Source organism: Myxocyprinus asiaticus, chromosome 15 (genome assembly GCF_019703515.2).
Source record: "Myxocyprinus asiaticus isolate MX2 ecotype Aquarium Trade chromosome 15, UBuf_Myxa_2, whole genome shotgun sequence".
In the NCBI taxonomy this organism is placed as follows: Eukaryota; Metazoa; Chordata; class Actinopteri; order Cypriniformes; family Catostomidae; genus Myxocyprinus; species Myxocyprinus asiaticus.
Genome location: NC_059358.1, coordinates 44,362,976 through 44,380,332, shown reverse-complemented (window position 1 = coordinate 44,380,332; position 17,357 = coordinate 44,362,976). Strand labels below are relative to the sequence as shown.

Genomic DNA, 17,357 nt, shown 5'->3' with positions numbered 1-17,357 from the left:
ATAGAAAAGGTGAATCTTTTTTTTGAAAAGTTGCCAAAAGCTGTCGATCAAAAATCTTGTGTTAGCCTTCTGCAGCTGTTTTCAACATGGGTGTGAAAAATCCCTACTTCAGGCTTCAAGAATGAAATAACAAGTAAAATATAACACAAACAGAAATATAATCTTAATCTCTCATGATGTGTCACAATTATCGGCTTCACAAAAGTCATTAATAGTGTTGTTATGATAGTAGTCGGTACTGATACCAGTGAAATTTCATGGTTCTCGATGCCAATTTTGATACCACAACAAAAATATGCCAATATAGTAATGTGCTATTGAACACACTCCTTTAGCCTATTTAAAGTTAACTTATATATATATATATTAGACACACAGTTGAAGTCAGAAGTTTACATATACTTAGGTTGAAGTCATTAAAACTCATTTATTAACCACTCCACAGATTTCATATTAGCAAACTATAGTTTTGGCAAGTCATTTAGGACATCTACTTTGTGCCTGACACGAGTAATTTTTCCAACAATTGTTTACAGACAGATTGTTTCACTTTTAATTGACAATATCACAATTCCAGTGGGTCAGAAGATTACATACTGTACACTAACTTAATTTTGCCTTTAAGCAGCTTAGAAAATTCCAGAAAATTATGTCAAGCCTTTAGACAATTAGCCAATTAGCTTCTGATAGGTTAATTGGCTAACTGGAACCAATTGGAGGTGTACCTGTGTACGTACTTTAAGGCCTACCTTCAAACTCAGTGCCTCTTTGCTTGACATCATAGGAAAATCAAAAGAAATCAGCCAAGAAATTGTGGACCTCCACATGTCTGGTTCATCCTTGGGAGCAATTTCCAAATGCCTGAAGGTACCATGTTCATCTGTACAAACAATAGTTTGCATGTATAAACACCATGGAACCACGCAGCCATTATACTGCTCAGGAAGGAGACGTATTCTGTCTCATAGAGATGAACATATTTTGGTGCGAAAAGTGCAAATCAATCCCAGAACAACAGCACACGGATCTTGTGAAGATGCTGGAGGAAACAGGTAGACAAGTATCTATATCCACAGTAAAACGAGCCCTATATCGACATAATCTGAAAGGCTGCTCAGCAAGGAAGAAGCCACTGCTCCAAAACCATCATAAAAAACAGACTACAGTTTGCAAGTGCACATGGGGACAAAGATCTTAATTTTTGGAGAAATGTCCTCTGGTCTGGTGAAACAAATATTGTACTATTTGGCCATAATGACCATCATTATGTTCGGAGGAAAAAGGGTGAGGCTTGCAAGCCGAAGAACACCATCCCAACCGTGAAGCATGGGGGTAGCAGAATCATGTTTTGGGGGTGCTTTGCTGCAGGAGGGACTGGTGCACTACACAAAATAGATGGCATCATGAGGAAGGAAAATTATGTGGATATAATGAAGCAACATCTGATGACATCAGCCAGGAAGTTAAAGCTCGGTCACAAATGGGACTTCCAAATGGACAATGACCCCAAGCGTACCTCCAAAGTTGTGGCAAAATGGCTTAAGGACAACAAAGTCAAGGTATTGGAGTGGCCATCACAAAGCCCTGACCTCAATCCGATTTTTGTCTAAAAATTTGTAGGCAGAACTGAAAAAGCGTGTGCGAGCAAGGACTCAGTTACACCAGTTCTGTCTGGAGGAATGGGCCAAAATTCCAGCAACTTATTGTGAGAAACTTGTGGAAGGCTACCCAAAACACTTGACCCAAGTTAAACAATTTTAAGGCAATGCTACCAAATACTAACAAAGTGTATGTAAACTTCTGACCCTCTGGGAATGTGATGAAAGAAATAAAAGCTGAAATAAATAATTCTCTCTACTATTATTCTGACATTTCACATTCTTAAAATAGTGATCCTAACTGACCTAAGACAGGGAATGTTTTCTACGATTAAATGTCAGGAATTGTGAAAAACTGAGTTTAAATGTATTTGGCTAAGATAAATGTAAACTTCCGACTTCAACTGTGTATGTGTGTGCGTGTGTGTGTGTGTGTGTGTGTGTGTGTGTATATGTATGTATATATATATATATATATATATATATATATATATATATATATGCATGTTTCCTTCAAGTGTTTCTCAAGTATGCATTACTTATATGTGTTTTTAAGCAGGGCCCTACTGAAATCTGTTTTATTTTTTTTCCCAAATCCTTTTTTTTTTTTTCCAGAATTCCATGTTTTAAAGTTTAATTTAATTTCATCATCAAAATTGTGTCTAATCAAATAAATTCTTTTTTTAACATACATTTGCATTTTTTAACAAACCTTCAAACTGCAATTTTTTTTGTGATATATTTCTTAATTTGTATTAGTAGTAGTAGTAGTAGTAGTAGTACACTTTCATCAATATTTATTATTATTATTATTATTATTAATATTACATTATTATTATCATCATTACTATAGTGAATATTATATTTTACTATACTGTTGTATAGTATCTAGCTTCACAAGTCTGGATACACGTTCGCTACATGTCCCAGTGTGATCATTTAAGCGCAAATGATGGTTTAATAATATGAATATATAGTCTACAGTCTATAGATACCGAACTCAAGATGGCGCCGAGTATGGCTGCTGTGTTGTGAGCTCCGACACAACATTGCAGTTTTTTGTTTGTTTTGTACAGTTCTTAGGTTTTATGTCTTGGATGTTGTCTGCCTTATTATATATGATAGACAAACACTTTTGGACATTGGTTCTGCAATTGCACACCGAAAACCTGACTTCAAATTCCTCAACGCCGACCTGCTGTTTACAAACACGCCAGCGAAGCCCTTTGTCTGGGCTGCCCGGCTATGGAAATGCAGAAGGAAAAGGGGAAATAGAGCTGGCATTCTCATCAGAGTAAGACGTCACACATATCGACCCCCGCTACCCAGTATTCTACTGGCAAATGTTCAATCTCTGGACAAAAAGCTATGCGAGCTGAGAGCACAGATCTCTTTCCAATGAGAGAAGAGGGACTGCTGCATTATCTGCCCTACAGAAACTTGGATGTCTGCGGAGATTCCAGACTCAGCCATCGAACCCGCGGAGTTCTCCGTGCACCGAGCGGACAGAGCGAAAGACCTCTCGGGTGAAAATAGAGGAGGTGGTGTATGTTTTATGATCAACAAATCCTGGTGTGATCAGAGGAACGTACATTCTATCAAGTCTTTCTGCTCTCCTGATCTGGAATTTCTCATGCTTCTGTGTCAACCATTCTGGCTACCGAGGGAATTCGCATCGGTCATTATCACTGCTGTGTACATCACATTATCACTGCTTACAGGCAGAAACTGAAACAGGAACCACCCACCCTCAGAATGATCCAGTGCTGGTCGGACCAATCAGATTCTACGCTACAAGACTGTTTTGATCACGCAGACTGGGAGATGTTCCGGTCCGCCTCTGATGACGACATCGAGGTTTACACTGATGGCGTAACGTGTTTCATCAGAAAGTGCGTAGAGGACGTTGTTCTGAACAAAACCATACGGATCTACCCCAACCAGAAACCATGGGTTAATAGTGATGTTCACATGGCACTTAATGCGTGGACCTCCGCTTTTAAATCTGGGAACGCGGAGGAGCATAAACAAGCCAGTTATGCCCTCCGCAAAGCTATCAGAGCAGCCAAATGCCAGTACAGGGACAAGATATTAATTCCCTGCCACATGCTTCTAGAGTTGCTGGTGTTGAACTGTCCTTCAATCATCATGGACTACAAAGGGAATAAAATTCCACCGTGAACACCGCTGTCCCTCTCCTGGATGAGCTAAATACTTTTTATGCTCATTTCGAGGGAAATAACACCGCCCTCCTGGAGAGAGCTCTCACGGCCGAAGTTACAGAGGTTAGTTCACTCTCCGTCTCTGTAGCGGATGTAACCTGATCCTTCCACCAGGTGAATATCCGTAAAGCCACGGGTCCAGATGGCATTCCAGGCTGCGTCATCAGAGTGTGTGTGAACCAACTGGCTGGTGTTTTTACGGACATTTTCAACCTTTGCCTCTCCTTGTCTGTGGTCCCCACATGCTTCAAAACGTCCACCATTGTGCCTGTACCAAAGCAATCCAAAATCACTTGCTTAAATGACTGGCATCCTGTTACTCTGACCCCCATCATCAGCAAATGCTTTGAGAGGCTAATCAGAGATTACATCTGCTCTGTGCTGCCTGCCTCACTGGACCCATTGCAGTTTGCTTAAAACAACAACAGCTCCACTGATGATGCCATTGCATCGACACTACACACTGCTCTCTCCCACCTGGAAAAAAGGAACACTTATGTGAGAATGCTGTTTGTAGACTATAGCTCAGCATTCAACTCTATAGTGCCCTCCATGCTTTATGTGAAACTCAGGGCTCTGGGCTTAAACAGCTCGCTGTGCAGCTGGATCCTGGACTTCCTGTCAAGCAGACGCCAGGTGGTTAGAATGGGCAGCAACATCTCTTCATCACTGACCCTCAACACTGGAGCCCCGCAGGGCTGTGTTCTCAGCCCACTCTTGTATTCCTTGTACACACATGACTGTGTGGCAACACACAGCTCCAGTGCCATCATTAAGTTTGCTGATGATACGATGGTGGTAGGTCTGATCACTGACAATGATGAAACATGAGCATGAGCCTACAGAGAGGAGGTGCACACTCTGACACGCTGGTGTCAGGAGCACAACCTCTCTTTCAGCGTCAGCAAGACCAAGGAGCTTGTGGTGGACTTCAGGAGAAAAGACAGAGAGCACAGCCCCATCACCATCAATGGAGCACTGGTGGAGAGAGTCAGCAGCTTCAAGTTCCATGGTGTCCACAGGGCGAGTTCCTTGGTGAGGAACTCACATAGTCCGTCCACACTGAGGCCATTGTGAAGAAGGCTCATCAGCGCCTCTTCTTCCTGAGATGGCTGAGGAAGTTTGGAATGAACCACCACATCCTCACACGGTTCTACACCAGCACTGTAGAGAGCATTCTAACTGGCTGCATCACTGCCTGGTACGGCAATAGCACCATCCACAACCACAAAGCCCTGCAAAGGGTGGTGCGAACTGCCAGACACATCATCGGAGGTGAGCTTCCCTCCCTCCAGGACATATACCAGGCGGTGTGTGAAAAATCTCAGAGGATCATCAGAGACTCCAGCCACCCGAGCCATGGGCTGCTCTCACTGCTACCATCAGGCAGGCGCTATTGCAGCATAAGGACCCGCACCAGCCGACTCCATGACAGCTTCTTCCCCCAAGCAATCAGACTTTTGAACTCTTGATCTCTCACGATCAATATACATCAGCACAGCACTTTATTAATCATATTATCTCACACTGGACTGTCATCAATTATATTTTCTCTTAACAACACACTGGCAACTGACTATCAACCGACATCCTGAATGTCAATACAGTACAATACAACCTACTGTATATTTTATATATATTTTATATACTATTTTTATTGTATGTGTATTCTATATTTTATGTATTGTATACTGTACATTGTATATTATTATTGTGTTGTGTAATTATGTGTATATTAGATATGTAAATTGTGTTGTGTAAATCTGATATTTATTGTAAATTGGTATATGTCTCATCACTGTCATGACTGCTATGTTGCTTGGAACTGCACCCAAGACTTTCACCCACTGTTGCACTTGTGTATATGGTTGTGTGACAATAAAAGTGATTTGATTTGATTTGATTTTGGTTTGATTTCTACAGGTTCTGTGTGCTTTGCAGTGGGTTAATGCTCTGCTTTGTCATCTCATACAACACAAATGATTCTCAATATCTGTGGAGTTTCCAGTGTATGAACAGTCTGCTTCACAGATTCATTTAAAGCATGCGGCTCATGCAGACTAAGGGTGTTTTCACACTTGGTCCATTTCAGGTGTCTGAGTGAGGTTCGCATAATTTTTGGCCCGTATGTGAACACTCCAAATGATCTCAGACCCTTTAAAAGCGAACCGAGCCGAGACCATCTGGGGAGCTGGTCTGAGTACGGTTTGCTTGCAGCCTTTGGTTCGGTTCGCTAATTATGTACATTGTGAACAAAAAGCGCACCGGGCTCACTTGATTTTCCCATTCGTGAAATACCAAACATGTTTGGCCCTGACAGGTTCCCTTGCTCAGGAAATGACAACATGAGCACGAGAGAGACGCGACAAGCAGCTTGATTTGTTTCTATGGATATGACAGAGGGAGAAGCAAATTTAAAATATTGTAAACTACACACGAAACGAACTCAAAGGTCTTTCTTTAGTGTTCTGTGAAAATTAAGATTTGAGGGTTTAACTGGACGATTTGAAAGCGGCATGAAAGTTAAGAAATTACGACAGGAATATGTATTGTGTTCTATGAATGAAAGTAAACTGAGGCTGTCATTAGATTAAACATAAATTGGGATTAATTTTACTGTTTGTCGTTAATAAGATTAATCTACCATGATAGAATGTTGAATTTTGCCTTTAAATCCAGTATTTTTATATAAAAATACAATGCATTAAGTTCTGTTACATTACTTTTTTGTAATAATATACAATTAGATAATACTGATACCAAAGATCAATAAATGAAATTTTATAGAATATTGACAGCTGTTCTTATTCCGCTTATTCATTTTGAGAGCATTAAACTTGTTTATATTATCTTCTAAGTTAATACGTAGAGTTATTTGTACTCTTAACATTAAATATACCCCTAATTCAATAATTATAATAAATACCATATTTTTTAAAGTGGGCTCGGATTCACAAATGACACAGAGTGTGAATGTAAAAAGGACTGAGACCCCGTAACTGGTAAAGTGGACCAAAAAGAGATCTATGCCCACTTACAAGGTCTCAGACTGTGTGAACGCAAAGACAACTGGGTCCTTTTTCACTTTTGGTCCACATAAAGGGGTCTGAGTTTGATTCTTTTAAAGATGACTCAAGTGTGAAACACCCTAAGATTGCAGCATTTCACGGTTTAATAATCACACTAGGACATATCACAATTTTAATTTGATTAATTGTGTTAATTTGATAAATTGGTGTGCAGTACTAGTAATGCAGAAACACTGGTTCCCTATCTGTCACTCACTCGACGTTGTGTCAATGTAGTGACACTAGGGGTCACTCTTGGGAGCCCCAAACACCTCTGCTTTTTAAAAAAAAAGGCCAATGAGAATTGGAATTTGCATGCCACTCCCCCGGACATACGGGCATAAAAGGAGCTGGTATGCAACCACTCATTCAGATTTTCTCTTCGGAGCCAAGCGGTTCTATTCATTGAAGCTGAATTCATCTGCGAAGTTCATTCACCTCATCTGCTGGATTCTTCAGCGCATTTCAGCGGCTTCTCCCCCTCTGCACCCGTGGAGTGCAGAGAACGCCCCTGGGCGCTTCGGCAGAAACAACTAAAAGACAATATTCTAAAAAGAGAATATTTTCTTTCTAAAAGAGCGGCACACACGGAACGTCTTTTTAAAGATGCTTTTCCATTTGTGTGTTATTCCTGGTTGTGGTCGTTATCTCTCCGCTTCTGATGGCCACGATCGCTGTCTTACATGTCTGGGCACTGCCCACACGGAGACATCATTCGTGGATGGGTCTTGTCCTCATTGTGAGAACATGACCATGGCAACGTTGCGGTTGTGGCTTGCATTTGTAAGAAAGCAAGCCACCCCAGTGGCTCCCTGCCTTGGTCCTTCTACCGACGGGAATGAGGCCATGCCGGTTAGCACTGGGGGCGATTTGGGGACCTCAATGGGACCACCTCCGCCGGGTATCCCCCCACGGACCTCCCATTCCCCAGCACGCTCACTTGCCCTGGTCGGGCACTCGGACGAGATCGCCGGCTCGTCTCAGGGCGAGTTCGACCTTTCGTTTGGAGCCCGGGAAGAAGACGAGTTATTGAGCGCAGCATTGGAGAGCAGGCTTGTCCTGTCGGACGCAGAGGCTTTGACTGGGCTTCCTCCTTCAGGAATGGTAGCCCAGTCCCAGGCCAACGTGGAAATGACAGACATGCTTTCCAGGGTGGCCGCGAGCATCAGGCTAGAGTGGAACCCTCTACTCTCCCCTGAACCTTCGTGGCTCGACGATTGGTTCCTGGGCTCGGGGCGCCGCCCACGGCCACACCCCGCCCCCGTTCCTTTCTTCCCGGAAGTGCATGAGGAGCTGACAAGATCGTGGGAGGCACTTTTACTGCCCAGTCCCGGTCTTTCAGCTCCCCCACTCTCATTACCTTTGATGGCGGAGCGGCCAGGGGGTATTTGGTGATCCTCCAGATGGATAAGGCACTCGCGGTGCACTTGTGTCCGCAGAGTGCCGTCACCTCGGTATAGATGCGCTGGCACACAGTTGGCCCCCTGGACTACGCAAATACGCATTTCCCCCAGTGAGCCTACTTGGACAGACCCTGTGCAAGGTCAGGGAGGATGAGAAGCAGATCATCCTAGTAGCACCCTACTGGCCCACCCAGACGTGGTTCTCGGATCTCACGCTCCTCGTGACAGCCCCCCCCGGCGAATGCTCCTGAGGAAGGACCTTCTTTCTCAGGGACGGGGCACCATCTGGCACCCACGACCAGACCTCTGGAATCTCCACGTCTGGCCCCTGGACGGGACACGGAAGACCAAAGTGGCCTACCACCCGCGGTGGTAGACACGATCACTCAGGCTAGGGCTCCCTCTATGAGGCGCCTGTATGCCTTGAAGTAGCGTCTGTTCGCTAAGTGGTGTTCTTCCCGACATGAAAACCCCCAGAGATGCGCAGTCAGATCAGTGCTTTCCTTCCTGCAGGACAGGCTGGAGGGGCGGCTGTCCCCCTCCACCCTGAAGGTGTATGTAGCCGCTATTTCGGCTCATCATGATGCAGTAGATGGTAAGTATTTGGGGAAGCACGACTTGATCATCAGGTTCCTGAGAGGTGCTAGGAGGTTGAATCCCTCCAGACCGTGCCTCGTCCCCTTGTGGGACCTCTCTGTAGTCATTCGGGGTCTACAGGGAGCTCCCTTGGAGTCAGCTGAGCTTAAGGCACTCTGAAAACTGCCCTCCTGACTGCGCTCACTTCCATCAAAAGGGTAGGGGACCTGCAGGCATTCTCTGTCAGCAAATCGTGCCTGGAGTTCAGACCGGGTTACTCTCACGTGATCCTGAGACCCCAACCGGGCTATGTGCCCAAGGTTCCCACAACCCCTTTTAGGGATCAGGTGGTGAACCTGCAAGCGCTGCCCCAGGAGAAGGCAGACCCAGCCTTGGCATTGCTGTGTCCGGTGCGAGCTTTACGCATCTATTTGGATCGCCTTAGAAGCTCCGAGCAGCTCTTTGTTTGCTTTGGTGGACAGCGGAAAGGAAGCGCTGTCTCCAAACAGAGGATCGACCACTGCGTCATTGACGTGCCACCCCCTGTGGTGTTACGAGCCCACTCCACCAGGAGTGTGGTGGCCTCCTGGGCCCTGGCCAGTGGCACCTCTTTAGCAGACATCTGCAGAGCAGTGGGCTGGGCAACACCCAACACCTTTGCGAGGTTCTACAATCTCCGGGTTGAGTCAGTCTCGTCCCGTGTATTGGCAGGCACGAGCAGGTAAGTTCTGGGACAACTGGCCGGGTATACCGCTTGTGCATAGCGCCTTTCCCCTCCCTTGAGGTGAAGACGTGCGCTCTTGACTCCCAGTCATGTTCACAGACTGTGATCCCTGGATGACTTTCCTCCTTAGCCCTCTGGCAGTTGAGTTTGCAGAGAAACTCGCTGACCGGCCCAGTTTGTGCGCTAATGAGCCCCTGTACTGAGGTAGATGCTCCACATGTGCTGGTTCCCCGAAGGCGACCCCATGTGTTATCTTCCGCAAAATCGTTTCCCTGGAGGCAAATGGCATCTTCCTTGGGCAGAGGCCCCTCTGCCCCCGGTCGCCATGCTCTGTAGAAACTCCTCCCACTTCGGGTAGGACCTACCATGGGACCTCTCCACATGACATACTTCCGACAAGACTCGGTAAGACCATGTGAAGTAATCCACTCAAAATACCCCCCTTTTTGGGCGGGGTGTGGTCTCCGCTGAGTCTTCCCCTTGGGAGGGACACCCCCCGATGCAGACACTTATGGCTCCCAGTCAGTTAACAAATTCCACTCTTTTTGGGGAGAAAAGAGAGGGAAAGAGGCCTCGGCTGGGCTAGCCTGTCCCTATAGTTGGGCAGTCGACTTGTTCCTGATGGACCGTTCGACGCTCATAAGAGCGTTGGGGGAGGTTACGTGATGGCCTGGTGCGCTGGCTACGAGGCACACAGCAGTCTGCCCGTCACACACCGCCAGTTCACGTAACACAGTTCAGCTAGTTGTGGCGTTTTGTATAGGAACCCCTAGTGTCACTACATTGACACAATGTCGAGTGAGTGACAGATAGGGAACGTCCTGGTTACTTTCGTAACCTCCGTTCCCTGATGGAGGGAACAAGACGTTGTGTCCCTCTTGCCACAACACTGAACTACCCACTGAAATGGCCGGGACCTGGTCTCAGCTCCTCAGCACAAAACCTGAATGAGTGGTTGCATACCAGCTCCTTTTATACCTGTATGTCCGGGGGAGTGGCATGCAAATTCCACTCGCCAATTCTCATTGGCCTTTTTTAAAAAAAAGCAGAGATGTTTGGGGCACCCAAGAGTGACCCCTAGTGTCACTACATCGACACAACGTCTCGTTCCCTCCATCAGGGAATGGAGGTTACGAAAGTAAACAGGATGTTTTGTGACATCTTTTTTAAAAACATTTTTTATTTTAGTACCGACTTGGTACCAAAATACCGGTACTTTTGACAACACAAGTCATTACTATATTAACTAATAGTTCTCACTACAATAAACATGGGATTTGTGCCTACAATGCTTTAGAAATATGTAATGGGACACTAAAGTATAACATACTGTATTTGTGGAAAGTGCCATGATCATTTCATAGTGATGAGGAATAAACATTATACCTTGAAGAAAGACATGGTGGCTCCATCTTTTACTACACCATAATCAATCTTGGTCTGTTTGGCCAGATCATCGGCAGAGTCCACGGGCGAGTCCATCCTCTCTACAGTGAGGAAAGCGGCCAGATTTGCAGTGTAGGAGGAGATGATGATGAGGGTGAAGAACCACCATATGCCTCCAATGATTCGGGTGGAGAGAGCTTTGGGCATCAGCTCTGAACCTGAGAAGAAAATGAAACATATAATCCAATTGACTATTCAAAATCTGTAAAAAGAGTGTGAAGTAAATGAATGTAAATGGAGGAAGTATGAGTTTAAGGTTTTAATGGCTGTATCAGTAGGTTTGAGGTTTTTATTGTCATTGTTCAATTCTATTTTGAAGTAAAATTTAATAAATCCCTATTTGTTTTAATGCATGCTGGAAGGACATCAGAAATAAAAATGAAGTAAATGCAGTGTATTACTTTCTCTGAATTCTCTCATCATTTACTTATGCCATCCCAGATGTATATGACTTTCTTTTCTGCTCTTCAGGACTCGTATCACTGTCTTTTGTTTCGCATATGCAACACTCTATCTGTTGAGCTACCACAATGTTTGATCACTATTAAACAAGCTTGTTAATGTAGATGGTTATGTAATGCAAACATTAAAACAAGTCATGCACTATAGTAAAAGTGTTTATGTGTCTATGTGACGAGGAGGAGGGCATGGCCGGGCCGAGAGGATGCACGCCCAATCAATTGAGTCGTCCAATCTGCGGGAGAGAGAGAGATGCACACAGCAGTGTTTGTGTGTGTGCACTTTTGTTTATATTAAGTCTTTGTCAGTGTTTTATTAAAAGTCTGTTGATTGTTATCCGGTTCCTGCTTCCTCTTTTCCTGAACAAGTAGAGATCTGTTACACTGGTACCGAAACCCAGGACTGGAGGAAGATGTGATATGAGAGCACTCGCCGCTGATGGAGGATCACGATGCAAGGAGAGGATTGGTTCGATGGTACTGGAGTGGTCCGCCTGAAGACGGAGGAGCCGCTGCCTTTTGCCAGGAAGTGGAGGACCCGCTGGCTTCTGCCGGGAGGCGTAGGAATTGCTGCCATCTGCCAGGGGACAGAGGAGCCGCTGCCAGCCATCAGGAGGCAGATTCTAGTGCCATTGCCCGGCGTTGCACAGGATCACTGGACAGCTGGCTGAGGCGGCATTGTTGGAAACCAGAGTTTTTTTTTTTTCTTTTCTTTTCTCTCTCTCGCTCATCCTATCTCTCACTCTCTTTCTCTCTCCCCTCCCCTCGTCCTACCCAGGTACCCAGGAGGCGGGGAAGACCAGCCAGCGATGGAATGGCTGAAGGTGCAAATCCTTCCCTCCAGGAAGGGGGGGTGAATGTAAGTCTGACAGGAGATTTCCCTGACCTGAATCGGGCAGTGGGGGTATGTGATGAGGAGGAGGGCGTGGCCGGGCCGAGAGGATGCATGCACTGAGTTGCCCAATCAGCGGGAGAGAGATAAGAGGAGGAGCCGGGGACACCAGAGAGAGAGAGAGAGATGCATGCAGCAGTGTTTGTGTGTGTGCACTTTTGTTTATGTTAAGTCTTCGTCAGTGTTTTATTAAAAGTCTGTTGATTGTTATCCGGTTCCTGCTTCCTTCTTTCCTGAACAAGTAGAGATCTGTTACAGTCATAAGATGGCATTGTGTGAGGAACAAAGCGAAAAATGTTTATGAACTGATAATCTGCCGCTTTACTCGTGATTTGAGTGAAGGGGGATACAAGCCATTGTTGTTTTAGCGCGTCTAGTGTTCATTCCACCAGGAAATTGCTGCGTAACGTACAACAGGTCACATAAAAATAATTTTGCAAAAATGTAGTTATTGTAACATGATTCTTTGACCAGGTTGCAAATGCCACTGGGGGAGAAATATGACAGTAGTCAGAGACAGAACAAAGGTGACTTGACAAACCAATCAAATTTAACAACATCCTGTCTCACACCATCTCATCTTATCACAAAGTTACTTTTTTAATCCTTAAGTACAATTTAATGTGAATACTTTTTTTTTTACTTTCACTCAAGTATGTTTTTGGTTAGATACTTGGACTTTTAATTGAGTATAATTTTCACTCAGTATCCATACTTTCATCCACACCCCTGTCTGCAGAACACAAATTATGATTTTTAGAATATTTATTTCAGCTCTGTAGGTCCATAAAATGCATGTGAATGGTTACCAGAACTCCAAAAAGCAAATACAGGCAGCATAAAAGTAATCCATTAGACTCCAGTGGTTAAATCCATATCTTCAAAAGCGACATGATAGGTGTGAGTGAGAAACAGATAAATATTTTAAGTACCTTTTTCATTATACATCTCCACCTTTGACACACCCTGACCAGTAGGTGGCAATATGCATGAAGAATGTGAAAACCTACAAAACAAAAGAAGGTGAAAGTGTAGATTTATAGTAAAAGAGGACTTAAATATTGATCTGTTTCTCATATCGCTTCTTAAGACATGGATTTAACCACTGGAGTCACAGATTACTTTTATGCTGATTTATGTGCTTTTTGGACCTTCAAAGTTCTGGTCACCATTCACTTGCATTGTATGGACCTACAGAGCTGAAATATTCTTCTAAAAATCTTTGTGTTTTGCAGAAAAAGAAAGTCATACACATCTGGGATGACATAAGAGTGAGTAAACAATGAGAGAATTTTCATTTTTGGGTAAACTATTCCTTTAACTACAGCTGTCAACAAGTTAAAATAATCAATTAATCTCATATTTTTTTGTGTTAAAGGGTTAGTTCACTCAAAAAAGGAAATCCTCTCATGATTTACTAACTTTTAAGCCATCCCAGATGTGTATGACTTTCCTTCTTCAGCAGAACCAAAGTGAAGATTTTTATAAGCAGATTTCAGCTCAGTTTGTCCATACAATGCATGTAAATGGGTGCCATCAGGCTGCTGGCTGTTTAACCATCCAAAAGGCATATTTAGGCAGCAAAAAAAGTAATCCACACAACTCCAGTCGATCAATTAATGTCTTCTGAAGCAAAGCGATAGGTTTGTATAAAAAATAAGTTGATAATTAAAACTTTATTAATTAAAAGAAAATTGCTTCCTGCCAGCAGTCCACGCATCAGTGGCGTAAGCGCAATGGCTTGTTCACACGAGAAGTCGGAAGCGCACACTTTGTTTACAATAGATGAATGAAGGTCACGCAAGAGTTAGTTCATTTCAAACAGTAATCCAGCGCTGGCCGGAAGCAACGATTTAAAGTTAAAAACGTTTTAATTATCGATTTGTTTCTTACACCAACCTATCGATGTGCTTCAGAAGACATTAATTGATTGACGGGAGTCATGTGGATTACTTTTATGCTGCCTAAATACGCCTTTTGCCCATCAAACAGCCAGCAGCCTGATGGCACCCATTTACATGCATTATATGGACAAACAGAGCTAAAATCTGCTTATAGAAGGAAAGTCATACACATCTGGGATGGCTTAAAGGTAAGTAAATCATGAGAGGATTTTCATTTCTGGGTGAACAAACACTTTAATGTGATTAATCTTAAATGTTTAAATTGCTGAAATGTGCTTCTAAATATCAGAATCAGAATGAGCTTTATTGCCAAGTGTTCTCACGTACACAAGGTATTTTCTTTGGTGATAGGAGAAACAAGTGCACACAGAACATTACAGTGAGACACAATATAAAACAAGGTAAGAGTATAAATAGACACACATAATAGGACATATAACAGAATTGTGTATGTACATGTGCAAGTGGTAATGCATGTGCAAGGTAGGGGTATATACAGTTATTGAATTAAATATGTCAATTTACATATGTACATGAGATATGTATTTACAATATTGCACTATGGGGGAGTCCTGAGGCAGTTTAATTGTTCATGAGGAAAATGGCCTGAGGATAAAAACTGTTCTTGTGCCTGGATGTCCTGGCGCTCAGTGCTCTGTAGCGCCGTCCAGAGGGCAACAGTTCAAAGAGGGAGTGGGCAGGGTGTGTGGGGTCCAGAGTGATTCTATCTGCATGTTTCCTCAATCTGAAGATGCACAGGTCTTGGAGGGTGGGCAGGGGGGCATCAATAATCCTCTCAGCAGTCCTGACTGTCCATTGCAGTTTCCTTCTGTCTGATTTGGTGGCTGAACCAAACCAGACAGTTATAGATATACACAGGACAGACTCAATGATGGCCAAATAGAACTGTGTCAGCAGCTCCTGTGGCAGGTTGAACTTCCTCAGCTGGTGAAGGAAGTACAACCTCTGCTGAGCCTTCTTCACAATGGAGTCTATGTGGGTGTCCCACTTCAGGTCCTGAGAGATGGTAGAGCCCAAGAACCCGAATGACTCCACTGCTGCCACAGTGCTGTTCAGGATGGTGGAGGGGAGGGAGTGCGTGGGGATTTCTCCTTAAGTCCACTATCATCTCCACTGTTTTGAGCGTGTTCAGCTGAAGGTTGTTGTGACCGCACAAGACAGCCAGCTGATCAACCTCCCATCTGTATGCAGACTCGTCACATTCGCGGATGAGGCCATGTAAAAATGTATCAATTATGAGATGTGAAATAAATCTTAATAGGAACCACAGGCTTTTATTGTTTTCATATATACCTAATTATAATGACTACTGAATATCCCTGAAAGAATACATTTAAGTTTTGGGGGTTGAACTTAATTATTTCTTTTATTTATGAACCCATTTTCTGATTAAGGACATCCCCCAGCATCACTAAATGCAGGTTGTATCAGAATTATCTCACTTCTGGGTGCCATTTTTGTCCCAAAACAGCTAAGGACGTACACACACACAGTTGACTTTTTCACTTCTTCTGTTTATATCTGCATCCATCTGCAGTTAACTTTTTTTCACAACATACAGCATCAAATGCACTCTTGTGATCGAGAGTCTTTGGTCTTGCTGTTTGGATGTTCGTTTACACGTTTCAATAAGCAAGCTATAAAGGAAATGCTGATGTCATGACAAACAGCCAGCTGACAGCTTCACCAGCATAATGCTAAAGCCAAACATCTGCTTATCAGCGTGGAAAAAGCAGAAGAGGCAGAGTTGCTAAAGTGTGGCCGGCTGTGGGTTATTCTCTATGGGCTTGCTTCAGATTGATATTAATTATGATGACCTGCTTTTCCCTTTCCTGCTATTTCTTTCATAAGCACTGAAACATCAGTGCAGCCCAAGTTAAAGCATGTCCCAATGAGAATAATTACCTGCACTTAACATTCCCATCTACATCTGGTAAAGAAGAAAGCCAAAGCGCAGCTCAACACCACAGGCTGGTATTCAATACTCAGACTGCTACTTAGCCTTTTCACTTTCAGTGTGTGTGAACACAATGTTTTAAACAACAGTATGACAAATAGATGAAGATATATTCAAGATTAGGGACATCGGGCAAGCACAGAATTACAAGTTTGTGCAAAGGTAAGTACTCTTGGAATTTCTATTCTATTTCTAGGATAGAAATGCATTTGAATACTGTCCATATTTGTGGGCAAGCATCACTCTTACTATTGCTCTTACTTATAGTTAAGGATTGGAACAAATCTCTATTAAACTTCTGCTTGTAACTCGTCCCATGTTGTATATGCTACAGACATGTAAATGATTGTGATCATTCACACGACAAAATTGTGTGACTTGTTGAGAAGAGATGTGCTTTTAGATTTCTAAGTGATCAGACATATGACTTCAACTTGACTGATGACAAAACAAGCATAATAATAATAATAATAATAATAACAACAACAACAACAACAATAAATGATATCCCAGTAGATACCAGACCAAAATGACCCTTAACATCATAGTAAACTGTAAATTCAAATAACAAGACCACATACAGTGTTTTTTTTTTTTTTTTTTTTTGTACCTTTAAGGGTGAGGAAACTAAGTGAGAGTTTGTTTCTATTAATAACATTGTAAATATTATAATTTATAATATTTTATTTAACATTTGAATTTGTAAATGGAGGTCAAACAATACAATGAATTAATGGCTGCATTAAAGTTATAGCTCAATAATTAAACTTTAGCATAGTAGGCTATAATTGAAAAAAAAAAAATTATAATGAATAATTATACAGTTACAGATAGATATTTTGAGTCTCTAAAACTTACAAAACAAAAAAGAAAAAATACAAATTTGTAGGCCAGTAGATTTTTATTTCCAAAATGAAGTTTTGAAATGTGAATTATGGACAACACATATATTGTTATAAAATATGACTTAATTGAGATGACAAGAATAAAAAGATAAAAACTTTTATCTTTATGTATCCTGCAATGGTCTATTACGATGCGGCACAAGTAGAGCAGTTTCATGGAGATAAAATACAAAACATTGCATA

General features: G+C 43.0%; 1 protein-coding gene across 1 annotated transcript in view; it reads right to left on the bottom strand.

The window, feature by feature from the left end:
• Positions 1 to 17,357, bottom strand: part of LOC127452519 (glutamate receptor ionotropic, kainate 3-like) — a 221,813-nt gene that overhangs the window by 20,224 nt on the left and 184,232 nt on the right. Inside the window, exon 13 of the mRNA XM_051718017.1 lies at positions 10,978 to 11,195. Coding sequence (XP_051573977.1) covers positions 10,978 to 11,195 — 218 coding nt within the window. The remainder of the gene's footprint in view (positions 1 to 10,977; positions 11,196 to 17,357) is intronic.